The sequence below is a fragment of the Pelecanus crispus genome, chromosome 6 (genome assembly GCF_030463565.1).
Source record: "Pelecanus crispus isolate bPelCri1 chromosome 6, bPelCri1.pri, whole genome shotgun sequence".
Taxonomy (NCBI): Eukaryota; Metazoa; Chordata; class Aves; order Pelecaniformes; family Pelecanidae; genus Pelecanus; species Pelecanus crispus.
In genome coordinates, this window is record NC_134648.1 from 67,852,243 (window position 1) to 67,878,447 (window position 26,205).

The 26,205-nt window shown below is 43.5% G+C and overlaps 1 protein-coding gene across 1 annotated transcript in view; it reads left to right on the forward strand.

The window, feature by feature from the left end:
• Nucleotides 1-23,544, forward strand: part of SYNE2 (spectrin repeat containing nuclear envelope protein 2) — a 186,120-nt gene extending 162,576 nt beyond the window's left edge. The window contains exons 101-117 of the mRNA XM_075712036.1: nt 4,723-4,885; nt 8,437-8,624; nt 8,784-8,934; nt 9,421-9,603; nt 10,984-11,121; nt 12,002-12,196; nt 13,242-13,524; nt 13,884-13,952; nt 14,756-14,892; nt 15,832-15,961; nt 17,142-17,353; nt 20,057-20,257; nt 20,629-20,757; nt 21,263-21,451; nt 22,131-22,220; nt 22,440-22,486; nt 23,319-23,544. Of these exons, the coding sequence (XP_075568151.1) occupies nt 4,723-4,885; nt 8,437-8,624; nt 8,784-8,934; nt 9,421-9,603; nt 10,984-11,121; nt 12,002-12,196; nt 13,242-13,524; nt 13,884-13,952; nt 14,756-14,892; nt 15,832-15,961; nt 17,142-17,353; nt 20,057-20,257; nt 20,629-20,757; nt 21,263-21,451; nt 22,131-22,220; nt 22,440-22,486; nt 23,319-23,544 (2,731 nt within the window). The remainder of the gene's footprint in view (nt 1-4,722; nt 4,886-8,436; nt 8,625-8,783; nt 8,935-9,420; nt 9,604-10,983; nt 11,122-12,001; nt 12,197-13,241; nt 13,525-13,883; nt 13,953-14,755; nt 14,893-15,831; nt 15,962-17,141; nt 17,354-20,056; nt 20,258-20,628; nt 20,758-21,262; nt 21,452-22,130; nt 22,221-22,439; nt 22,487-23,318) is intronic.
• The last annotated feature ends 2,661 nt before the right edge of the window (nt 23,545-26,205 follow it).

A 26,205-nucleotide genomic window follows, 5' to 3' on the forward strand; every position in this document is an offset into this window, starting at 1 on the left:
TTGTTCTTTTTCTGCTGCTTCTATTTTGGTATAAAGATTGAAACATTTAGAAACTGGCTTTGTTTGGCTTATCCCAGGCACCTTATGCCTATGTCTAAGCACTGTTTTGAATCGGGCTGTCTTTTAAGCTGGGCCCTTTGCAAAGTACAAAAGATGTTTGATTTTGTTGGGGTTTTTTAGATTAGTGGTGATATTTGTTGGATTCTTTTTTTTAATTACTACTGGTTTTTGCTTCTGGGGCCATGTTGAATGGTGGCGGGTGAGTTCTCATTGGGAAGTGAATTATGGAGAGGTAGGCCTTTATTCAGTAAACAGTAAGTTTTGCCAGTTTGACCGAATAACTTGAGAATTACACTTTGTAGAGGAAGAATTCAATCAACAGTGGTGGCAGCCTCTTCCACCTTCTGGGTAACTGGGAGGAGCTCATTTCCTCTGCTGCACTTGAACTTTCATTGCTGTTAATTCACTGTGTGTTGGGTGATTGGTCACCTGGATGTGGGGGAGCTTTTGCCCCCAGGCTTCGTGGCTTGCACTGTGCACCCCCACCCAGCTCCCAGGAGGCCCGTCTTTCCGGGGAAATAGTCCCTTCAGGATGCATCTCAAAAGAGTTCATGAGGTTTCTTTCATGCAAAGAGCAGATAATTTACAAGAGTACTTCCAGTGTGCAGAAATGCATCTGAGAATGGTTGCAAATGTAAGACTTTTATGGATGTAATTAGCCTATTTTATGTTTTTATTTGAGCTGTAGCCAGAGAAATGGCAGTTGCCTGTGACTTCTGTGCAAGCTGAGGGTGCTCAATGAGGATGCTCAAATTTTTCATCATTTCACCTGTTGCTTCAGTGTAGAACCCTACCCTTTACCTTGGGCTGACCGCAACAAGAGCAGATCAGCCGATGTGAACATCTGGACAAGGCTGCCTCCCTGTTTACACACTGCACTAATGTGAACTTCTGTTAGGTTTTTATTCTTCTCTGGCTGCTTAGCTCGAGTTTGAGATTAATGACTTAGAGCATTAAGGGTGGTTAAATGACTGACAAATGCCATATTCTGTCTAACATTAAATTACTTAATTACAATGGTGTGTCTGTAATGGCAATTGCTAGAAAGTAAATACAAGCTCACAATACCACAGTGATGCGGTCTTTGAGACTGTTGCTTCTAGTAACACTAGTAGATAAAACCCTACCTACTTAGGGTAATATCCGTAACTTGAATTTTAGAGTTATTTCTAAGCCAAAATAATATTCTTTGGGCTTTTTTGATGCAAAAAAATCCCACTTGGATTCTAAAACTGTTGCTTTTTAAATTTATTGAATGTGCTGTCAGTCATGGAGACATTAATTTATAATCTAATATCCCTTGGTTTTACTTTGGACTTCCTCGGCTATGTTCACCTACCTGTTATCCAATATGCAGACTGAGGAAAGATGTCTTGCAATCCATGAATTTTTCTGTAATGCAACTTCAGGATGGCAAACAGGTGGATACAGGCAGAGGAGGGAGTACAGGGAAGCAGAGATGATGCTGAGCAGCACAGTAAGCTGTGGTCTCAGCAGGTCAGCTGTGGCTTCAGATGGTCCCAACATGTGCATCTCTTGCAGCCGCCAGAGAGACATTTCCAAAGCACTAATGGGGAACGTCATAGAATATGCAGAGAATCATTTGCCACTGGATACAGTCAGGGACAGTGCAGCCATCGAGCCTTGCTTTCCTCCCGACTGGCCTGAAGTCAGGCAGAGTTAACAATGCAACAGCGTAGATGTTTGGCTCAGACTCTTCCTCAGGCCTGGCTTTTCTAGCGGTTCTGCCCTTCGGTGCTCAACACAGAGCCTGTGTTGCCCCATCTCTCCGGGGAGGGGGGTTCCTGAGTCACCTATCTTTGGTGGGCCACATGCCCTGGGGAGTCACAGGCCTTGCTGAGCATCATAACCAACTGGATCCAAACTGACTGGTGGGACAGAAGCAGGGGACAGGGTGGAGAAAATATTAGGTCTCCTGGGTAAATTACTGCCAGCCCATGGTAGCACAAGAAAATGCTGTACAGTTACCAGAGTATGACATGTTCATTGAGTGCCACTTAATAGAAGCAGAACCAGGAGCAGGAAGATTTATAGCAGCTGTTTTCTTGGGAGCCAGATGCCTTTTCAACCCTGTTCAACAGGGTTGAACTTGGGAGCAGAGCTCTGAAAAGAGCTTGTTAAGGAAAGCAAGAGCAGCTAAATGATTTTGTCTTCTGCTGGCTTCCTCTCTATCAGCTGCAGCAGTGGAAAGCGCCGTCAGTGTGAAGGGACAGAGGCAGTTGCTTTGCACTTTACACCAGTATTGGTGGCTTTGTGGGTGCAAGGTAGGAACAAGGTGGACCATGGACTTGGGTCATATCGTTCAGTCTGGCTTGCAGGGTTGCATCAACCAGACAAGACCGATTTTTATGTTTTGGAGGGTGCAGAGTTGCTAAATACCTGCCAGGAGTCCTAGTGTAGGACTGTGCTCTTCTCACCCTCCTTGTAAAACGACTGAAAGTACTGCCTGGTCCTTTTGGGACAAGAAGTAGGGGAAGGTGCTTCCCATGCTGCTAATCCATATGAGACCTCAAATTTGCTGGCCTTACTCTGTACTTTCACAGTAACCAATAGGACTGAACAAATCCAGCAGGATCATTCCCACATCTCCTCCATAAGTGCTTTACCTTAAATCAAGGGTCTAGCTGATGTGTATATCCTGTCTGATTACCTTAAGGTTACTAATAAGATCAGTTGTTGCTTACAGAGTGGCATATTCATTATGGCTTGGCTGTCCTGCATATCTTGTGTCATTGTATCATATGCTGCAACAGGCAACTGCAAAAGCCACTCATTTACAGGCAGTTTGGACCCCTCTCATCTAAAACTTGGTAGGATAGTTTGGCAGCAGGCAGGATGGTAGGCCAGGAAGCTCCTCGTTTTTCTTGCAAGCGGGAGCAGGTCCTTTGCATGAAGCCAGCATCCAGGTACCCTGTCAGGGCACTTCTGTCTTGGTGTAATCTGTCCCTGCCTGCACTGGGTGACATGACATCCCCCTCACCCTGCCCCAGTCCTAGCTTGCACAACGCTGGTGTTAACCAAGTACGTTAGGGTTCGTCTCACACCCCTCAACAGTCCCCTGCATTTTGGGACATGCAGTGATCCCCTTGTACAAGCTGCTCTTCCAGTCCGAGCTGCTGGTTTTGTTTAGCTGGTGACAGTTCCCAGTCATGGTGGCTAATGAATGGGAAATGTTTTGGCCTTTTCACGATGCGTACTTCAACTTTTTGCGCTGTGCTTGACTTAGATAATGAGGCTCATCTGTGTAGTTGCTAGACCAGGCAGTAACTTAGGAGTTAATTTGGAAATTTGCATTTTAAAAATGACATGCAAGGTCCAAAAATCCATCCCAAGGCACAGGGACAGAACTAGACATCAGAGGGATGCAAGCAGCCAGGAGGACAGCATGGGGAAGGAATGCTGGCTAAGAAGTGGGCTCTCCCTAGGACAGGGGTGGAATCATTTCACCTGACTTTAGCATCTGCAACGTTGATGTTTATAGTACTGCAGGGTAGGCCATTGCAGCTCATGGAGAGAAATAGTGCTTTTTGGTACCGTTCATGTCATCTTGTGATCTGGATGTTTAAGACAGGTCTGATGGAAATCATGATCTAGATTTTTTTTTTGTCTCCTCCATTAACTACCAAGATCTAGACGGCAAGCTCCTGTATCAATACAAAGTCAGAAGACATAAGTGTCACCCTGGTGCTGGGCTTTTTAGTAATTTTTGTTGGGAATTGAAGTAAATGAGAATTTCAAGGAAAGATTTGAGAGCAGTGAGGTAGTTCAACAGATATTCCTCCAACAGATGGGGACAAATTTGCCAAAATGTACAAACATGCTACTTGGTTAATTTGAGGGGCTGATAAGGGGGTTTTGACATGGGAATATGCTGTAAAGGCTGGAGATAAAGAAAAGTTAGTCTGCAGTTTGAGAGCTGTGCTACAAACAACTATAAGAACAATAAATGGTCTTGTCTGCTGCACAACTTTCTGTAGCTGTTGGATATTCTCCCTCTTCAGAATTGGGTTGGTTTTTTTTTTCATTTTCACCCACCAGGAGAGTCTGGCACACCTCTGCACATTTCATTGTGTTGTTTAGAAGAGCTTTTAATGTCATGGTGCTTTAAGTTCTACAGTGGCCATTGTTCAGGCCTTTTCCTCTCCTGTCAGCATCCATTGGCCCAAGGTGTTGGACCTGTGGTTTGGGCAAATTCTGCCTCTGTTGGCGGAGTGGTACCTTGCTGATTAGGGTGGGCCTGTTGGTTGCTGAAGATGACACTGACCGTAATTCACAGCAGGAAAATCAGACCATAGATACCCATTTTAGTTTATCTGCGGCACATTACAGTACAAACTCCCACTTAGACAAATGTCCAAGAACTGACTGAAGGGCTCACTGGCAGATGATTGAGGCTACAAAAATTCACTCTGCTCATATAGTTTCATTAAAGAATTCACCAAGACCTTCCTGCAGCTGTAGAGCAGAGGCCTGCTGAACCAATTTACATACGTTTTGACTAAAACATGGCTCTGATTTACAGGCAACAGCTTGGTGCGACAGTAAGTGCTTCATAAAGCCATGCCTGTCATCACCTTCTGCTAACATAATTTCCACTGATTGCAGATCTTTATAACAAAATGTTCTTCCTGGTTTGCTTAGGGTGAAGAAACTGAAGGAAACATTTGCTTTTATACAACTATTGGACAAAAACATGAGTAACCTTCGCACCTGGTTGGCCCGGATTGAGTCTGAGCTTTCCAAGCCTGTTGTTTATGACATCTGTGATGACCAAGAAATCCAGAAGAGACTGGCAGAACAGCAGGTGGGAAATAGCAGCAGCCAGAGTAAATGAGCTAAAACGCTGCTGATTACAATTGGTCCTGGTTTAAAATCACCTGTTTCTTGTCTTTAGCAAGGCCTTCTGTTTGCTTTTCATGGCATGTTCCTGCCAAGATGCGTTACATGGAAAATTTTTATTTGCTTGCTCTAATTTCAGTATTGTGTTGACTTACCCCCACTTCTCCTTCCCCCCTCAACCCGAGGAAAACATGCAAAATACAAACAAAAGCATTTTTACATTTGATAGTTTGCTCAGTTAAGTACAGCAGACTTCATAAGGGCTAGGGAGGGCTCAGACAGCAGGCAAAATCCATGGGGATGACTCAGGCTGACAAGGCGTGAATGCTGGGTCTCCTGCAAACTGGCTGTGAGAGATTTAAGTGCTGTGATTTGATGTATTACCCTCACTAGCTCAGTTCTCTTCCCCTCCTTGCAGACAGGAGAGCAAGCTTGGCAGAGAAGGATGTTTGAGCTTTGGAGGGTGGACTTGTACAAACATACCTTTGACTGAGGCCTGATCCACTAGGCAGGCTCTGAAGATTCCCTCAGGGTTGGGTGAGATGGTGCGTGAATCCTGCCGAGGCCTACGTGTGAGCCAGCCTAGCACCGTTGGGTGTTGGTTGAGTGCGTGTAGGCATTTATACGAGACAGTGACTTGCTAGGGGGATCTTAAGGATCTGTGCTAGTTTTAAGTGCTGGAGATAGCAAGGATTTGGCACAGCTGAATGTGCCAGCTATCGTAGCCAGAGAAGGAAAAGGAACTTCTCCAAAGCACAGACTTGCTGGTGGAATCAGCCTTTGCTCAGAGCTGTGCTATAAGTCTGCCCAGGTTCAAAGTGTCTCCCTGGGAAGGCTGAGAGTGACTATGGCTGTCATCTGGCCTTTGTGTTAAACAAGAATATTTGCCCTAAAACTGAGGATCAAGAATAAAGCTGTGAAGCATGGAAGCTTTATGGTATCTGCATTTAAGAATACCTATGGGTGTTCTTCCCATCCTTCCCATCTTCTCTCTCTGGTTGCTGCTTTTGTGTCTAAGGAAAGATCCCTCAGTGACCCAGACCTGAGAGCTGTGTTCTCTGCTGGTTGATACAGCTCTCCATCCACTCGTGTCCCAGACATCGTGGGAAGGGCCAGCTCCTCTGTGACAGGAGTGGAGGTGGCTCCCACCAACTCCGCTGCAGGAGTTGGTCAAACACCAGAAGCCTTGGCCCAGTGCCTCTGATGGTTTCATCTGCGCTGTGAATGATCATGTAAACCACAAGGAAATATTTTCTCCCCATCCAAACCTTTTGCGTTCTCAAAGACTGAGATAAATTGCCAGGCAGAGAAGAACGTGGGGCACAAAGGAATTGTGTCCGAACTAGTTTATTTTTGTTACGAGCATTCAAGCTTCAGCTCGCTGTAGGAGCCATCATTTGCTGCTCAGAGCTACTTACGGGTTTGTTGTTTGGATTCTGTTTCAAACACAGACCTCTGGGCACCTCTAGACTCCTTCTACTGTAACCTTTTAGCAGGCTGAGTGTGAGAAGACTGTGCTGACTAGAAAGACCACAGTAAAAAAAAAGCTTCTTTCGCCCTGCGTTAGAGAAACCTTTATCTGAATGCGACAAGTAAAGAGATCTTTCCTGGCTTTATGCAAACAGTTATTTCAGCAAGAGCAGAGTGATGGTGAGAAATGTACCCTAAAGGCTTCTTTTCTTTGACATCCATGACTGGAAAAGCTTTACCTGTTCATTCTTGAATAATGACATTTAAAAGCATTGTGCATCCACGGAGATGTTTTATGGCATGTTTGTTCAATTAAAGGATGAAGATTAAAACATGAATAATACTGATTTTAAGATTTCAAAGCTGTTTCACTAATGCAGAAGTCTAGCAGCGTGTAGTCTTGTTCAAGTTTTCTGGGCAGTGCTGTGCAGAGTTGAAGGAAAAGTACCTTTTTGGGCTCAGTGTATGTTCCTGGCCCTGTTGCTTAGTTTGTTGTGTTTATCTCACTGTAATACAGTCAGGTCATCTGGAATAACAGCTCGGAAAACAGCAAGGGTTCTGCCGAGGGTTATTCCATGAACCCAGGCATGACGAAAAGTGATGAGATCGTGTCAGCAGCATTACCGTAGTGCAAGTAGCATGGATTTGTAAGCTGTGATCCAAATGCTCATTTTCACTAATACAGCTGTAAATTCAGTGTAATTCAATGAATTCAGAAGAGTCTCTCCAGGTACCAGTAGTGGGGTAGAGCCTGCTGTCAGATGTAGAGCCTGTGTTAAAAAGACACTGCTGCCTCTTGCTCAGAAAACAGCTGTGAATCCTTAATAAGCTGTCAAAAATTATGTTGGGTCTGCTTCTGGCAGTCTCCCACCTCTGTAAAGATTTCGGCTTCTACATTCCTTAAAGCTCTACATTACCACAAATCCCACAAGCCAAATTTTGACCATTTATGGCTCAGCCCTTTCAGGTACACATGTAACAGTGCTGAAGACTGCCACTGGGTGATACTCAACTCCTTGCAGCTTGTTGACTTCAGGGAAGACCTTCCTTCAATTCCTTTTGTATTTACTACAAGCTGTGTCTGTTCTGGGTTTTTTTTTGGTTTTTATTTTGTTTTGGTTTTGTAAGGCTAGAGCAAAACCAGTTCTGCTTCATCTGTTTGCTGAAATCAGTAATACCATTTAATGGGAGTTCCTGTTCACTACTGTCAGTAAAATATTCATTTGTGTTTGTTGCTGTAATGTTATTCGAGCGAAAGTCTCCATATCCTTCATTAGGAAAGCCAGAAATGGGTTGAAAAAATGGAAATGTAGTGGACATTGTAATTTCTTTAATATTTACAGTTGGTAGCATTGTACAGAGCTGCCTTTTCAATAAGAAATATTTAGATAAGGCTTTCTTTTTCTGTTAATCAATTACATTGACTTTAAGAGTACAGAATGACAGGCCAGACTATGATGGAGATGCAGGCTCTGGAGAAGAAACCTGTAGTGTAGATTAGACAAACGGTCTTTGCAAGACCCTTTAAAATAGTCTGTGAAAACAGGAGCTCTACAAGAAGGAATAAGAAAAGTAGTGTTAACACCAGCCACTTGTGTGCTGTGTTTCTGTTTTGTGATATCAGCCTGTGATCATACAGTCAGTAAAGTACACGAACTGTATTGCGAGTTCTCTGTCGAGTCTTACAGTGTAGTAAGCTGATAGGAGACACTGTCATCTTGTACTGTCAATAAGTATGTGTTTACAGTATGCGTAAATTTTGGATTTTGAATGCCCATTAAAATTGTCCAGACTGTTAATGAGAAGATTGAGCTTTCCCTGAGAAACCAAAGCTGGACAATCCCTTTTTGCATGGCAGTTCTGTCCTGACCTGTCAGCCTGTCATATGCACAGCTCATCCTGCAAGTCTGTTTTCTAAAGCTAAATAAGCTTTTCCTGACACACAAATTGCTCTTTCCCCATCCTCTGCAGCATTTTGAAAGGGTATGTCTGAAGTCTAGCCGCGCGTGTTTCCTTCTACTCAAGCTATTCTTTTGCCAATGGCAGGATCTGCAACGAGACATAGAGCAACACACTGCAGGGGTGGAATCCGTGTTTAGTATTTGTGAAGTCCTGCTACACGATTCAGATGCGTGTGCGAATGAGACAGAGTGTGACTCCATTCAGCAAACTACTAGGAGTTTGGACAGACGGTGGAGAAACATTTGCGCCATGTCTATGGAAAGGCGAATGAAGTAAGTCTCTCTTTCTTACCCCTACTAAAGAAGCCTGTGGCAGCATTTTGAAGAAGCACTGTAGCTTTTTGCCTCAAGCCAAACTTTGAAAAAGGAAAGAAATCCAAATAAAAAGTTAGTTTGTGATAAAACCTTTCCATTTTTGCATCTCCCTCTCAGAATTGAGGAAACCTGGCGCCTATGGCAGAGGTTTTTGGATGACTACTCTCGCTTTGAAGATTGGCTAAAATCATCTGAAAGGACAGCAGCTAAGCCTAATTCTTCAGAGGTTTTGTACACACATGCAAAGGAGGAGCTGAAGAAATTTGAGGTGAATTTTTTAACTTCATTTTTTTTCTGCTCAGCAGCAGGCTGAATGGTCAGACTGCTAAATACTTACTGTCTATGTGAAATGCCTGGATCACTGAAAAACACCAGTTAGGCAGTGGTGATATAGAGAATAGAAATAATGTGGCCAGTGTGTGGCTGCTAGGTATCTGGCTGATTTATTTGTCTCCAGAATTGTTTTTTTAATGTGGAGAAACCAATGTTCTGAACTGACAAGTTCCTGCTTATAAGTTAAAGATCTGCTTTTTGTAAGCAGGAGACCTTTGTGGGTTGATATTTTTTTTTTTTCTTCCTTTGCCTAATGAGGTAAGTCTGAGCAGATTATTTATAATATGGGTCCTTCTCTAGATTTAATTTTGTAGTTGGAAGGCCTGTTTTTAAGGGGATACCGTCCTCTCTTGGTGGATGGTATCGTCCAGATCCTTTCTGTTATCAACAAGGGAACTGAGTTCCTTGATTTGCCTTGCAGGCATTCCAACGGCAAATTCATGAACGACTCACTCAGTTGGAGCTGATCAACAAACAGTACAGGCGCCTCGCCCGCGAGAACCGCACCGACTCAGCCAGCAAGTTGAAGCAGATGGTACACGAAGGCAACCAGCGCTGGGATAATCTCCAGAAACGAGTCGCTGCCATTCTGAGGAGGCTCAAGGTAATTGCACAGTGGGGTGAAAGAGTGAGGAGCGCTTGCAAGTTTCTGTAGGAATTACCCAAGGGCAAAACACATACTGGAGCAACTATCTGGTGTTGGTTTGTGTCTTGAGTTACCAGTGTAGGAGAACAGCTCTGGGAAGGTCACCAAGTACATGGCATAAACATGTCCTTGGTAGATGGGTTCTTGATAGTTGAAGAAGCGTAAGGGAAGAATGGGTGCAAATTTTGGTAGGTTTGTTGCAGGCCTTACTGCTCCTATCCCACTCTCCTGTTACCCAGTTTTGTAAGGGGTGGATGCGTTCATGCACTTGCAGCTTTCCATAAGTGAGAGGCAGAGAGACAAAAGGGCCCCAGTGCAGATACGGTTTGGAGTTTACAACGCGGCTCTACTTTATGCCAAGTTATGATTCACCTACAAGGCTTTAAACATGGAGATGTGACAGAGAGACGTGCTGCTGTCACCAGCTCCTGCTGTGCTCTCTGCTTGACAAAGAAACGTCGAAGACTGTATTTGTGACGCTTCAAAGAAGTGTCCTGCTTGTCGACTTAAACTGATCTCTAGGCAGATACTCTGTGCTGTGCCCGGGGGAAAACTTGTCACTGCCTGATGTTTAAATACAGCAGTGCTGCAAGCAACCAACAGGGAAAGTGATTAGGTCCCAAAAGTAAGTGGATGAGGCTGTGCGAGTGCTGATGGGGTTTGATCTGTGCAGTTCGGAGGTGGTGTGTTTGGGGTGGTGCATAATGCCCTTCCTGAACAGTAAATCCACTGCAGAGAACTGGGGCACTGCAAGCTGTGTGTCTGTCAGCAGCTTCTGTGGGAGATGGCAGCAGAGAGTGCTCCTCCTGGCTTCCACGCCGAATGATACATTAATTGCACTGGCATGGTCATCCATGATCCAGCTTCTCCATTGTTTTACTGATTTTAATGTCATAGTTTTAATTAATTAGAGACGGAGCTTGCTTCCTTTGTCTGTCTTTCTTCTAAATTTAGAACAAATTAGATGTTAAACCTGAGTCCGAATAACTGTTACACTGGTATAATGATGTGGGAGAAGGTATACAGTGTGGAAGCAAGAATATAATGTTGTAGAAGCATCTGGCACTGCTGAAGTTTTATTCTCTCTCCCATACAAATAGTGTACCAACATTGGACACGTTGTTCCAGCATCACTGCAAGAAGGGGACAGTTTTTATACGTGGCATGCTGCCATTTGTGCCCTGAAGGCCTTTAAGGTGAACAGCAGCTTTGAAACAAACCACAGTTTTCAGACAGCTCCTGTGACCATCTTTTTTAGTAGCTTATAACTTATAGACTTATAACTTACAGACTTAAAACTTGTAGACTTATAACACTGGCTCCTTTCTTCCTATTCAGCACTTCACCAATCGGAGAGATGAGTTTGAGGGGACGAGGGAAAGCATCCTTGTTTGGCTCACAGAAATGGACCTCCAGCTGACAAACGTGGAGCACTTCTCAAAAAGTAACTTTGATGACAAAATGCGCCAGTTAAATGTACGTATCCTTCTAAAGCAGTTGTTTAATATAGCCCAGCTGATCCTATAGGGCTGCCCTCTACTTTTCTGGAACTTCACAATAGTCAATAGATCTCTGTAGGGCTGTATTTGTTTTCAGCCACCAGTAAAGTGTTAAGACTTATCCTCTGAATCAAGATTAAACTGTACAGTATTTAAATTCAGATTCAGCGTTCAAGCTCAGTTCTATTCTGCAATTTTCTCCTAACACCGAGTGTCAGTGACAGTGGGATGAGGCCTGGAAAGGAACACATGCAGGTTAACAGTAAAAGCTACATTCCTAAATTCAGGCGTTCTTTTCTGGGGAGAATTTTTTTTAATTGGCATTAAGGTAGGATCTCTCCTCTGAACACATTGTTTGTAGCTGGGACTTTAGAACAGAAATAAGACAGCAGGCGTGTGCAGTGCTTCTAAAGAACATACTAGTTCTTTGCTACCTGCCCATATGCTTATTCCTCCTTTCCCCCTGCACTGTTAATTGTTTTCAGATGTAGATTTACTGTTGTGTAGGCTGGAGGCCCAACCAGCCAGATTTCCTTGCTACTGAGAAAAAGATTGTGTGTACCCAACAGAAAAATAAACTCTGATTAGCTGAACTCTCATATCATGATCCCCTGCAGGCTCAGGACACTGCAATGATACTGATGTACACACGGGTGGAAAATGCCACTTCATTTGGAACTGTACTCCTGCTAATAAAACAAACCTCTGGATCGCTTGAGTAAAAGATATTTGCCAAATGAAATTAGACAACAGTGTCAGTTGCTGCTTTTCTTTCACTGCAGTGAGCAAGAAGGATAAACGTTAGGCTGGAAAGGGATGTTGCAGAATTAATTATTTTTCTTGTATGTTCCAAATAGGGTTTCCAGCAAGAAATAACACTAAACACCAATAAGATTGATCAGCTAATCGTTTTTGGGGAGCAGTTAATTCAGAAGAGCGAACCTTTGGATGCTATCCTGATTGAAGATGAATTGGAAGAACTTCATAGATACTGTCAGGAAGTTTTTGGGCGAGTGGCCCGGTTCCATCAAAGACTGACTTCAAGGCATCCTGTAAGAAGCAACAGTTGTTTTGATGCTTTGGCAAGATTTTGGTGTTTGAACTGCAGTGCTCATTGCTTCTCCCTAGCAGCTTGACTTGAGTGGTTTGAGCTCAAAGGGGTGTCACGAAGGTACACTAAGACTAATCCAAATGAAGGACAAACTCAAACAACTTTATTCCACAAAACAGCCAAAACCACACAACAGAAACAATGAGAAACAGGGGTAAACCAAAAATCAGTCAACACTCCGGTAACATCTAACACATAACAGATTCAAGGGGTCAGTCGGGATATTGTTGCTACACATCAACACACACAGGAACAGTGATCCAAAGTGCACGCACACGCTCACTCACAAGGGGAAACTCTCTCTCGTGGGTACCCAGAAGATGTAATCGCTCACCCAGGGGGAAAGGACAAGGACTCACTCAAGGATATGTCCAGAAGAAGCCCCCCACCAAAAGGAGGTGAGGGCACTCAGTCCTGGGAAGTTTCCTCAGGCGGTGTCCCAACCCAAGGGGAGAGGTTTCGAACACAGACCCGCAGACCACTTTCTTGTGGGTACCCTGAATAGGGAACAGTATACTCTGTTTTTCACTGGGAACATTTAGCTGATTTTCAGTTTGCTTTGGCTCAAAAAGAAAGAACATCTATTAAAAAGCCAGGTAGAGGAAGTAGCATGATCATCTATGAGTAGCTGTTCACCCTTGCCTGAGCATCATTTCATTGCTGACCTGTGCAGTCCATGTGGAAGTGGGTACCCCTCCCTGCAAACTAGAAAGAGATGTTATGGTGGTGGTTGAGTGTCTCGAAAGAGCAGAGGTAGCTGCTGCTGTGAGGATTGTTTTGGCAAGAGGAAGGAGGCAGAAATGATGCTTCTCTTTAATTTTAGGCACATGGTCTTCGATTACTGCAGCTGACCGCAAAACAGTCCCCGGTAGTACCGTGTGGCTCAGTCATTAGCTCATTCAGCAGTGTATCTACTGTAAATCTTTTGTAAATTGTAGATCTATTGTAAATCTTATTAATATGCAATAATTGTTTTTTATTTTTAGAGATTGGGTGATGAAAAAGAGACCTCTGAAAATGAGACAGATCCAGAAGACTCCAGAGAAATCCAGAGTGATCCCTGGCATAAGAAGGCCATCAGTGAGGGGCCCTCTTCACCACAGTCCCTTTGCCACCTTATGCCCCCTACTCAAGGTCATGAAAGATCAGGCTGTGAAACCCCTGTCAGTGTTGACTCCATCCCACTTGAGTGGGATCACACAGGTGATGTGGGAGGTTCTTCCTCTCATGAAGATGAAGAAGAAGCGACATACTACAGTGCTCTGTCAGGTGAGAACCAACGGCCAGCTATTTGTTTTGACATGGACAACTGCAGGATGTCCCTGTGTGGGAAGGGAGGGGGACTGAGGTCTTGCTCCCATGTTGTTGGTTGGTTTTCAAGTACTATTAGTAGATGTGAGCAGTCTCATCTCTTAGATGTCTTGATGAAGGGAATGATACTGTCTAAACCAAGCTTATGCTTTCAGAAACATAAGATTTTTGGAAACCTTACTTGTTAAGAATGTTTGATGAAAATAGTGCTAACAACTTATTTTGTTCTTTGTCTTTGCTGTCCCTCATTGTTTCAGTTGTTTTAAATAGTTGGAAAATACTGCCTAGTGAGGAAAATGACATTATTCTTTTTTCAGATGTAGAAATCACTGAAAATCCTGAGGCATATCTTAAAATGACCACAAAAACTTTGAAAGCATCTTCTGGTAGGCACCTGCTAATGCATGTGTCTGAACATGGCAATCTCCCTGTGCTGCACGCTATATTCCTCAACCTCTCTCATATGTAATGTCTGACTTCCTGCCTTGTGTGGACACCATGTCTCATCCTGCCATGGTGTTCTGACGCTGCAGTATTCACATGTACATTACAAAGCAGTCAAGAACATACCATTTAGATTTTGCCTGGTAAATGCCAAGGTGGTTGATGTGCATTTCATTGTATTGATCGAAAGTCTTTTGGCCCTTTCTTGGTGGTTTGCTCTGGGTAGTATCCCTTTTTTGGTTGTTTCTAATTTCCATTGCATAATTACTGAAGGAAATAGTTCCAACTCTGCAAGTATTTTTTGTGTTTTGTGCTTGACAGAACCGCGTGTGTCCTGTCTGTTAAATCCAGACCAAACATTCTCCAAATCAGGACAGGTCTATACTTGTCCCTGCTGAAATGCGTTACAGATGTGCGATAGTATTGTTGAGATGCAAATTTTCCAAAACCACAGTGCAGCCTTTATCTTTGATTTTTTGAATACTCACACCTGTGTTCAAGCATTTTCCAGAAGAAAACAGAATGTCCCGTAACTGCATGGCTCTCATCTCATTACCTTTGAAACACTGTTGATGTTTTGCAAATGTGCATGCTTTGCAAGGAAAGCTGCAAAACTGTCATTTTTATGCCATAACTTGATGCCATTTTATTCAGAGCGCTTTCTAACTTAATACAAAGCAACAGCTTCCTTGTGGAGATGGGATTTTGCACTTATGGCATATGGTTTTGGTTTTATTTGTTTCAGGAAAGTCTGTTTCAGAAGCTCATCCTTGGCATTCTCCAGATAGCCCAGTCTGCAGGAAACACCGATACAACCAGGCAGAGATGGCTGGAAATGTGTTGTCTGGTCCAGAGACAAGTACTCCCTATAAGCCAGATTATGTGAGTTGGAGGTTCTGTGGGCACTGAACCTATAGTACACAGTCTGTTTGTTGTTCCTGTGTGACTCCATCCTCTTCCCTCCACCAGCACCAAGAAAAAGATCAGTCACGGGGGGAATGTTCACTTTATGCAAACTTAGACATTATTTCTGGTGGCTCAGGTAACCAGTGAGAGTCTCTACCCACTTGCTAGAAAAGCTTCTTGAAAGCAATTCAGAACAATCATGTTAGGCTCCTGATCAGAGTCGGTGTCTCGAAGAACTTAACTTCCTCTGTTGTCATAGGGCAAGGCTAGGAGAATTCACCCCCGCACCCCTGCACAAGGAAAGGGTGTGAATACCGTCCCTTGATACTTACTGACATATCTCCCTTTCGTAAGCAGACTAGTTTGAAGGGTCCTTTTCTAGCATGCAACCCACCGCTTAATCTGCTTCTGGGCACTGCAAAATGTGCCAAAATGGCTATTGTTCATTGGTACCTCAGCCTCGGTGGCTGGTTGCCAGCCGTGGCTTCGCCAGCAGCTGCCAGGCTCAGTGGATCTGGCCCGGTTGTCAGCACTCTTCCAGGCACAAAATGGTACTGGTACCCGGTGGCTTTTGTCATCATTAATCCAGTCTTAGAGCCTTAGCGTCAATATTGCCAAGACCCAGAATCCAACAAAGAGCGTCAGCAAATGTACATTGTCTGGTATGCGTAGTGCAAAAGCAATTAATTTGCCATGTCCAGTCTTGTAATAAGTAGCGTCACTGTGATGTGTGTTTGTTTACTGAGAAGGCACAGAGAGCCAGTATAAACTGTTAGCAAAGATGCAGAAGCCTGGTGCTAAATCTGACACGCAAGAGCTCAGCGGCAGCCCAGCCACCCCAAAGCAACACAAAGGAGGCTTGACCTTTGAGGGCTTGTTAACCTGCAGGGCTCACCCACCCAAATGTCATTCCAGGTGGAGCAGCTCAGCTCTGCAAGCAGCGGCAGCATCAACAAGGAGAAAATTACATCTGCTAACATGAGTGATGAAGAACCCCAAGACGAACAAGAACTTGTGAATATAGCAGCTGCAGAGAAGCAGCCAGGTACAGGGCATTAGGAGCAGTTTTGGTGCTGTGGTGTTTGTCTGGTGACTCTGGGGGGAGACAAAGCAGAGGTGGCACAAAGGCAGCACATTTGCCTTGGGATCAAAACCAAAGTAAACCGCTATCCTCTAAATTAATATATTTTGTTAAGATTTGCTGAGCTGCCTTCTCACCTGGTACTGTCCAACCCGTGTTTGCTGTTCTAAGCTTTGACATTTTCTGCCAGAACTGAGATTTTTATCACTCATAATATACTTCTATCTCTTTGTTGGTTGGAACGAATGGGAACAATTTCACTTTTGTGTGATAATGAATACTTCAGAGACTTTTAATCAGATTTCAAACCGAAGAAGTGTGTCTCTTGGTCTAAAGATTGCTGTAGCTCGTTTTCTCGGTTATTGGTACTCCATATAACAAGATGCTATAGCTCCCATTTACAGAAATGTATTGTCAAAGCAGGTAATGTATTCTGTTCTTCACTGTGGTCCTTTCTTCCAAATAGGCCAACAAGCTGGTTCTCTTGACCTTTTAGGACGTCACTGCAGGTTTCAGGTGCTTGAGATTGTAAAAGAACACATCTGTACTGCAGTCACAAAAGCAAATCAAGTGATAAAAAGACAACTGCAGCTATAGGCACCAGCTGACTTAGTTTGTGTCTCTGGTCTCACAAATGGACCAGGGTTGAGTCCCATACATGGATGAACAGGAGAACCTCTGAGAAGGGCTTAGATGTGCTTCTAGAAATACTGTTAGTGATTGCACAGGGGGCATCTCCATTTCCTTTACCACAGAGTTGATGAAACATAAACCCAGGTCCTAACTGCTGGATCATATTTTGTCCCATGATGAATTTTGGTGTCTGCCAAATCTCAACTGGGCACACTGAATTCCGTCTCCTTAGAGTTGCTCTATCCTTTCAGGTGGACTAAACCATGTTCAATTAATGTGATTAAAGTCCTGTGTAGCATTACTATGTGGATAACTTGACTAGTAATATGAACTTCCAGACTGCAGAATCTCAAGAAAAAATGTGTCTGGATAACAGCAGTACATAGTAGCGATTGTTTGGCCTTGAGTAGATTGGAGAATAATTTGCTTGTAAAACTCCTTGCGTCTGTTTTACGCACTCTTCACCTTACTGAAGATTTTTTTGAAATGTTTGTTGTTGTATCATTTGTAGGCATTATTGATAGGTGGGAGCTCCTCCAAGCTCAAGACCTCAGAAATAAACTTAGGATGAAACAGAAATTGCAGCAGTGGCAGCAGCTGAACTCTGATCTCAGTGACGTGTCTGCTTGGCTTGATAAAACTGAGGAAGAGCTGGAAGAGCTGCAAAAAGTGAAACCTCCAACCAGCATGCAGGCGTTGGAACAAAGGGTCAAGAAATTGAAAGTAAGTTATGGCATACTGAGAACTGGGATTTCAAGATGCTCATGCTCTTTATCCTTGTCTTTGCACTCCTAGGGTCTGTCAGCAGCAGGAATGCTAATAACAATGTGCATATGCCACAGAGGAGCAACGCTGTTCTCAGCTAAGAGGACTAAAGAGGGTAGTTAAGCAAGGTGCTTCTGTCTTCCTGTGCAGAGATGCGCAGGCAATATGCCTGGGTACAACAGGCAGCCAGGCTGAAACAAAAACTTCTCCCTTTCTGTTTTCTTGCCGAGACACTTTATTCTCATTCAAACAAAACATTCAGCCCCAAACTTCTCTTTTTAGGCCTTTTGGTTTAGGAAACAAACACAGAAAAAAGCTAAATAATGAAGGCTTAGACTCCCCAAATGCCTAGGGTCAGGCCTTGTCTTGGGGGGGCAGTGGGTATTCTGAGCAGTGATACCCTGGCATTTTTTTTCCTTGTTCTGTGCCATACCGCTCTATGCAAACCAGAAACAGATTGAAAATTAGCCGGGTCTACAGGCTGCAAAGTCTAGGCTAGCTTTTTTTTTTTCAGTTGAATTAAGGGAGGGTGTGGGAGGTTGTAGCTCAAACAGGGAGACTGAGAAAGAACTGCTCTAAAGCTGTGTTTTTTAGCAACGTGGTGTTTGCAAAAAGTCTTAGCTCCGAATAGTACCTTTGTCCTATAGTTAAGGATACATCATTTCAAACCATGCGGTTGCATCTTTTCGCTTAGCAAATGCAGATTTCTCATCGAATAGAATGTATTAGTTAAAAATGAGAAACAAAATAAATTCAGTCTCTGCTGATCTTCAGCCAAGTAATAGAACGGTTCAAGAAGACAATAATGTGAACGTTTGTCAGCATGTGTGCTCGTGTTATGTTGCCTGCTATGACTCTAAGCTTCCATAAATTACGTAGGACTAAGTCAGGTATGCAAGTTGAACCAGCAGGTTACCAGGGCACCTGTAAGCACTAGGTCCCTAGGACTTAGGTAACAAAATGCCTCAGGTTGAACTCTAAGAAAGCAAGTGTTCCTGACACTTGTGGGAGTGCAAAATCCCTGTGTACTCACCCTCCTGCCAGCAGCCTCGTATGGAGTCACCCAAATCCTGAGGTTACTGGGTAGCCAATCAGTTTGGCATCACACTCAGGATGGTGCTCACAAACAAGATGCTCCACAGGACAGAGGTGGGATTTCTTAGCCACGTTGAGAGTATGCTTAAGCCTGCATGTCCTTGAGTAGTCATTAGGCCAGGGAGAGTGACTCTGCACTCCAGTGTGTGACTGATTCCATGAGCCAGCCTGGCTTAGGCACCAGGCGCGAGGAGAGGTTCGGTGATGCCTCGCAAGTGGAGGGAGGTGCTTCCCTTCCAGCTGGAGTTGGGTGTCTGACTTCTTCAAGGAGCAGAGCTTCACTTCTTCTCTCTTCTGCATTTTCTTAAGAGGAGTCCAGCTGGCTGTAAATCCCCTTTTCAGACAGCTTGGCGTTCAGTGGGTGTCTAAAAGAGCCAGCATGCTCTTAAGACGTGAATTTCATGAGATGTCAGGACATCACAGTTGCCCTGGGTAAGGATAAAGCCAGTCTGGCTGCAGACTGGCTTACCAGTGTTTAGAAGGCTGTGATGGACCATTTGTATTGTCTGATATTGAAAGAAACTTTGTTGCTTGAAGGAGGGAGACAGGGTTCTTTGTTGGGCAAGATGTAATTTAGACTATCAGTTTTCAACAAGTGGGACGCAGATCTTGAGAATATATAGATTGACACTCTTCGTTACAAAGGCTGCTAAGAAAAGCCATCTGAGCCGTGTTGATTGCAGGACTCATCCTGCAGCTCTTACTTTTCTACTGTAAGAGCCCACAACTGGAAAAGGACTGAGTACCCTTGATTCAAACTGTAAACTTGTAGAGGGGATGAGGTATTGTTTGGCATTCATTTTTTTAAAAACACCTTCAAAAATACAGGCTCTACCGTAACATAAAGGTGGTTAGGGGATACACCGTGACTTTGCAAATTCCATGTTATTTCCCCCTGCAATTTGAAGGGAGAGGAGGAAGGCAGGCAGGGCTGCCATCCGGGGGGACCTTGACAAGTCAAAGAAATGGGCTGACAGAAACTCTGACTGCAGAGAAGGAAAAGAATTTCTCACAACAGGGTGGGCCGGTGTGGGACCAGGGGCCCAGAGGGGATGGGGAATCTCCATCCTGCGAGATACTCAGGATTTGACTGGATGAGGCTCTGAGTTTGAAGTTGACCCTCCTTGGGCAGGAGGATGGAGTACAGACCTCCAGATGTCCCTTTCAGCATTATTCTAGGATTCTGAGGCAGCAAAGCCTTTTTACATCAAGAGGAAATACCATGGGATGACCTGTGGGAATATTTGTCCAAATGTCGGGGAAAGAGACAGCTCAGAGGAATGAAGGGCAGATGTGAATTAAGTCATAATGCCTGTGACTTAGGGAGAAGCACAGGCCCAACCAGATTTGTTTTCTTCAAAGCAAAGAAGGTTTATGCTTTTTTTTTTTTTTAAAAAAAAAAAAAGGCCACCTACCTTAATATGTTCCTTAGCAGTATCTGAAAAGCCACCAGATTCAAATAGCTTTCCCCAATACCTGTGATTCTTTTGAGGATGTAGTTTTACTGTAAACAAACAACATATTTTTCATCATTCATAGAAGCTCCTAATCTGCTTTTTCTACCAGGACCTGCTTAAAGCATTTGATAACTACAAGGCAGTGGTGCTTTCCATTAACCTGAGCAGCAAAGAGTTCCAGAAAGCAGATAGCACAGAGTTCAAAGAGCTTCAGAACAGGCTTCGGAAGGTGAACTTGCATTGGGAGAAAGCAACTCATGCGTTGGACAACTGGAGGAAAGGTTTACAACAAGCCCTACTGCATTGCCAGGTGCATACCACGTGCCAGCTTACAAGGGAAAACTGCTTTTTATGATGCTGCTGTGGGGTAGATAGGGGGAGAGGGGAGAGGGGTAGTTCCTGCACGTTAGTGGAATGGTTGCTCAGAATCCGAGACACTTAATTATCTTATAAACTTGACTCTGTTGTGTTCAAAGGGTTTGGTAAAAATCTCTGTGAACTGCATAATACCCTTTTATTACATAGGTGGAATAGTTTAACTAGGTTGCTGTAGCCTCACTAATCGTAAATTTGTTTTTGGCTGTGTCTGACCTGGGCTGGTCATTGTGTTTGTAGGCAGCGCCAGGTGAAGGCACTGCAAAAGTGGTTTTTGTCTTATGTGCAAATCTTCTGTTTCTCTAGGACTTCCATGATCAGAGCCAAAAACTAATCCTGTGGCTAGCAAGTGCTGATAGCCGAAGGAATGAAGCACAAATCACAGATCCAAACGCTGACCTCGGTACAATACTGGAATGCCAAAAGGAGCTAATGGTAAGTGTAGTCTTAACTACAACACCTCAGCTCTTCCTGTGAGTCAGCAGCTCTCGCCACAAAATGAAAAGCAATATGTTTATTTCTCAAGATGTCTGTAGCCTGTCCTTGAACCTGCTGTATTCAGGCACGTGGCAGGTTTCTGAAATGGACTAAGATACTGCCTATATGAGGCATTGTTTTCGTAATTACTCATCATAATGAAGTTCCTTATGAACAGTCTTGATGCTGGAGTAAGACTTCCAATTTCTAAGATCTAATGTCTTTTCCATACGGATTAATTACTGCTACAACTATTTCTAAATGTTAGTTCAAGCAGGTACAACCAGTCTCTTCAAGAGAACTTAATTTCCTATGTAGCTGTAGTAGCCATTCCTACGTATTGCATATTCTCAGGCAGGTTGAGTTGTTCTTTAAAGCTTTCCAGAGCTCCTCCTTTTATGAGAACATCCTTAAAGTTGAGAGTAACAGTCTGTTGCACTGTGTTTTGTTTGTTTGTTCTAAGCAACTGGAGAAAGAGCTGCTGGAAGAACAGCTTGAAGTAAACTCACTTCAAGAACTCACTACTTACCTGCTGCTTAAATCAGATGGTGATTACATTGAAGCTGATGAGAAGGTCCATGTCATTGGCAGGAAACTGAAACAGCTTATTGAACAAGTTTCACATGACTTAAAAACAATACAAGGAAATCTGGTGAGTCAGAGTTTAAATGCTTGTTCATGGATTTTCCTTACTGAAAAAGAATAACATATTAAGGGTAAAGGTATTTATGAAAGATGGACTTAAAACTTCAGTACTTCCACCTTCCTAAGCTGAAAAAAGAACAATTAAGTCTGCCTCTAGGAAAAACTTCGGCACCGCAAGGCTAGTACAGCATGGAAATGGATTGCCTAGAGAGGTTGTGCAGTCTCCATCCTTGAGGAGTTTAAAGACCAGATGGGATAAAGCCTTGAGTAAAGCTTTTAGTCTAGTCTCATAGCTGACCTTGCTTTGAGCAGGAGGTTGGACCAGATGGACTTCCGGAGGTCCCTTCCAACCTGAATTATCCCGTGACCCCGTACCAAGTCTCAGGCTAGGAGTTTGTAACGAACGCATAGGAGTTATAGTTCATCTCAATACATTGCTTATCCTGAGAGCTGTCAGATAGAGATATTTCCAAGTTAATGCCTGTACGTCCCTGTTCCATTGTAATTCCTTTGGGTTGCGCATAGTAAAACATTTCTTTGTGCTGGAGAACTGGAGCATCTGTTTACCACTGCTTATGCAATGGGCTGTGCACCTACAGAGAAGCAATGGAAGATGGCTCTTTACACTTCATCTTTTGTGAGTTTTGAATGTGCATTTTAAAGAGGAAGGTGTGGTTACCTTTTAGGATACCAGAGCATTCCTGCTAGTTCCAGATGACTTGGACTCAGGAGTCTATAATCCAGTTGCAGCGAAATCCAGCCCTGCTGTGAAGAAGGCAAGTTTTTTTTTCCTAATATTTTGCTATCACCGTGTAGCATATTTTGTCATATTTAGCCTGGAAGTTCCTCAAATGTAATCATTTTACCTTTTAGATGCATGCACCTTATTGCAGAATTTACAACGGGGCTTTACAGTCTACAGCTGTCTTTGTTGAGAAACAGAAATTCCTTGTAGTTTCTGAAACCTGGGTACTAAAAGCTGTTTCTTTCAACAGATCACCATAAGGAGAACTGCAGATGGCAGAAACAGCAGCAGCACGAGGTATTATTTTATATTAGCCTGATTTCTTGAAGGATAGTGAAAATGGCAGAGGCGAGCTGAGTGCCAGCAGAAACCTGTGCAGCTGTACCTCATAGGTTGACATGCAGGTGGAGGTGACTTCTGCCTACCTGTAGTGTCTCCTCTACCTACCAGCTCTGGGCTGCACCTTGGTGAATGGTTTTCCTTTAGCACTCCTGCTCCTAGACCTCTGCACCCATGTGCAACCTTCGCTTGTCTTTACTCTTGAGAAACTATTTTTTGTGCCGACTGGGGGAACATTTTCATTTTAAATCGTCCTTTAATTCCACCAGCATACCTGGACAAAGAAACTTGCAGCTTAGAGCCACATACTACAAGCAGACCAGGAAGGACAAAGGGAGAACTTCACCCACCAATACATTAGGGTCTGACAAAGGGCAGATCCCAGTAATGCCAAGGCAAAGAAGAGCCTCATCAGTCTGAATGGTGGCTTTCCTTTGTCCTTCAACATGTGTTTAGAGTGGTTGGTTTGTCTGCTGGGGAAACGTACGTTTACATCTGAAAACAGGGTAGAAGCCCACTGAGCTAAGGTATTACCAAGAAATGTTTCTTCTTCAGTAGTATGGACAGTAAACCCAAGCCAGCAGCTGGCTTCCCGCTGAGAAGTCTTGCACGCTTTCAAGTTACAGTTAAAGTGTTTCGTGTGCAGTGCATTTTCCTGCAGATATGCAGCCCTGATTCTTGGAAGGGTAGTGGGAACCCTAGAGAGAGAGGCAAAACAACTTGTTTAATTCAAACTCTAAAGCTCCTTTTTTCTTTTTCTCTTTTTTTTTTCTTTTTTTCTCCTTTTCAGAGGTGAAAGCCATCCACAACCTATTCAAGCAATTCCTCGGTCTCCTTCCTTCTTTTCCCGTGTATTACGAGCAGCTTTACCTTTTCAGTTGTTGTTTCTACTGCTTTTACTTCTGGCTTGGATGATTCCATCTTCTGAGGAAGACTACAGCTGCACCCGGGCAAACAACTTTGCCCGTTCTTTCTATCCCATGCTGCGATACACCAGTGGGCCTCCACCAACTTAGAAAGCAGCCTGTGAATCTTCAGTTATACCAAAACACACTCTCAGCGGTGCTGTATATCTTGACAAAATTTCAGCTTTTTTTGTACGGAAAACAAACTTTTTCTATAGATTTTTAAACTGTAAGCAACACACTTTATACTTTGATGCAATAGATACACTATTTTATAGGTGCAGTGCTCTTAAGCTTGCAAGGTGATTGAATACTGAGTTGTTAGGTGCAGAAACTACATCACAGTCATCTTAAACACAGCAGTCTGTCTCAGGTTAGCACGACGAACAAGCAGTTGAAGAGGCACTTTGCCTAAATTAATCACTGTACACACTTCACGTTACCTGTATCTTTTGGTACTGCAGTCACTTGGTGGAAACAAAGAAATCTACATCTTTTTGAATCTTTGTTGTTGTGTTTTATTCATCTGACATGTTCAATAAAAGGATGCACATTTGTTTTGTTTTACATATAGTGTCCTAGTGGTTAGGACTGCTGTGTTGTCTTTTTATACCACCTTTGAAATAAATCATTGCATTGCATGGAAATGGTTTATAATGCACATATTTTCTAGATGAACGTGATTGTGTAGAATATCCCTGATGTATACAAGTAACATAATGACTTTGTTAATGAAAGATTTTTTCAGTTTTTAACCTGATGAATAGTGTACAGTATCCTGGGAGAGAATTGTGCTTTTTTATAAGCTTCAGCTTTAAAATGAAACCGACACTTGGGCAGTGGCTACGGAAACACTGTGTACAGGCAGCGTTGCCATTGCTTCTCGGTTGTACAGTTCAAGTACCATCATTAAAATTTTGCCAACGTCTGCGGGGACTGTCGGTGTGTCTAGCGGGGGGCAACCAGCCGTGTGTTCCAACAGTGCTGACCCTTCCTCCTGTGTAAGTCAACTTACCTGCATGCTAACACAACCGCGTCAGAAGCAGCGTAACCCCTCTTGCTTGTCAGAGCAAGCGTTTACGGACTCACAGGTGGAGCCTGCGTTGAGTGGCCCAGATCCTTTCCTTTGCAACTGACTGTAATTTCCTGAAGGAATAATACAGAGTGGAAGCGACTAGTGCTTATTACTAGTTTGAAATGCAGAATTATTCTACCCTAGAACTGATTTTCTAAACTGGGAGTTAAGGGAGTGCTGGAGAGGGGAAGTGCATGCGGAGGTGAGAGTGAAGGCTTTGGTGGAACAGTTCAGAATTGTTGCGTTTGGTTGCAGTGAGAATCACCCAGGAACTGGCCAGTTTCTGTAATCTTTGCCTACAGAAAAGAGGGTTTGTGATGAGCCTGTGAGAATTCTCCCATCTTTTCTACGCTTGTCACCACTGGCCGTCGCATATTGCCCATCTTCTGTCAGGGGGATTTATGAAGCACGTTGCTTTGTGTTCTTAAGTTCAGAGAAAGACAGTCCCTGTAGCAAACCGACAGCTTGTCCCCAACCATGGTGGCAAAAAAAAAAAAAAAATGCCTGGTTTATTTCCAGGCTCTTAAACTAAACTAATACATTAACTGTGATACAGTTAAGCTTGCAAAGCAAACAGCATGGTTCAGGAAAAATCAAACCTTACAATTTGGCACTTTTTTTAGTAGTTGTACCATACAGTAGTTGTGCTCAAATACGGGTCCAGATAGCGCCAGCTCCACACGGAAGTGTCTCGACCTCAGTCCCAAGTAGCGGTGCCCGGGCTCCATCCTGCTAAAGACACGGGGACGTGGCCATGCTTCCAGACCCGGCAGCGCTCTCAGCCTGTAAGCCAGCCCGCGGCTCTGAGCAGCTCTGGCTGTGGAGCCAGACTTGCGCTCCAGCTACCGATCTCACAGCTACAGCTCGCGCAGTAGTGCTGTATCCGGAGATAAGCGATGGATCCTCCCCGCTCCTTGCCACACACGGACTCTCCTCTCTTCCTCTGCCATCATTATTTTGTATTTTGAAAGCAATTACTTTCAGATAGAGCTCATTTAAGTTTCTGTCTCTGTAGAAGTCAGCCAACTCTAACCATTATTTCATTGCCCGGTTGTCACAAATGCCCATGCAAACCTTTCTGCCAAGAACTAATAGTCAGTTGCTGACATGATATTCAGTTCTTCTGCCATTAAAGAACCTATGCAGGGCAAAAAAAAAATCTGAACAATGTTGAAAGGTCTAAAGAAAATTTCATAGCCTGCAATTTCCTTTCATTATGTACAGTTATATCAAATTGTTGAGCTGATGTAATATATAAAATGAGGAGCTTTCATGAAATTATCTCAAAATGTCACCAAAAAATAAGTCTGGGAAAAATAACTTAAATGTTTTTTCCCTCAAACCTATTTTAAATAGTTTTACTTCCAGCTGATTATAACCGCTGCATTGTAGGCTGACACTGAAGTCTGCTTCAAACAAGTCATTATATATACCCAGCAATTTCTTAGTGTCATCCGCTCGCTCAGGACTGGGTTGTTAGTGTTCAGTGAAGGGGGAGAAAAAAAAAAAAAAAAAGATTTAAAAAAAAAAAAATAGCAAGAGCAAGCACACATGTGCGTGCTTTTGCACATGCATTGTGTGTAGGAGTGAAACCAGGCCAAAACTAGTTTTTAGTTGAAGTCATATTTCTTCAGCAGGGAGATGAGACCTCAATCTATTTTCAGCTGTACCTAACCCCCCTCCAAAATTGTCAACAA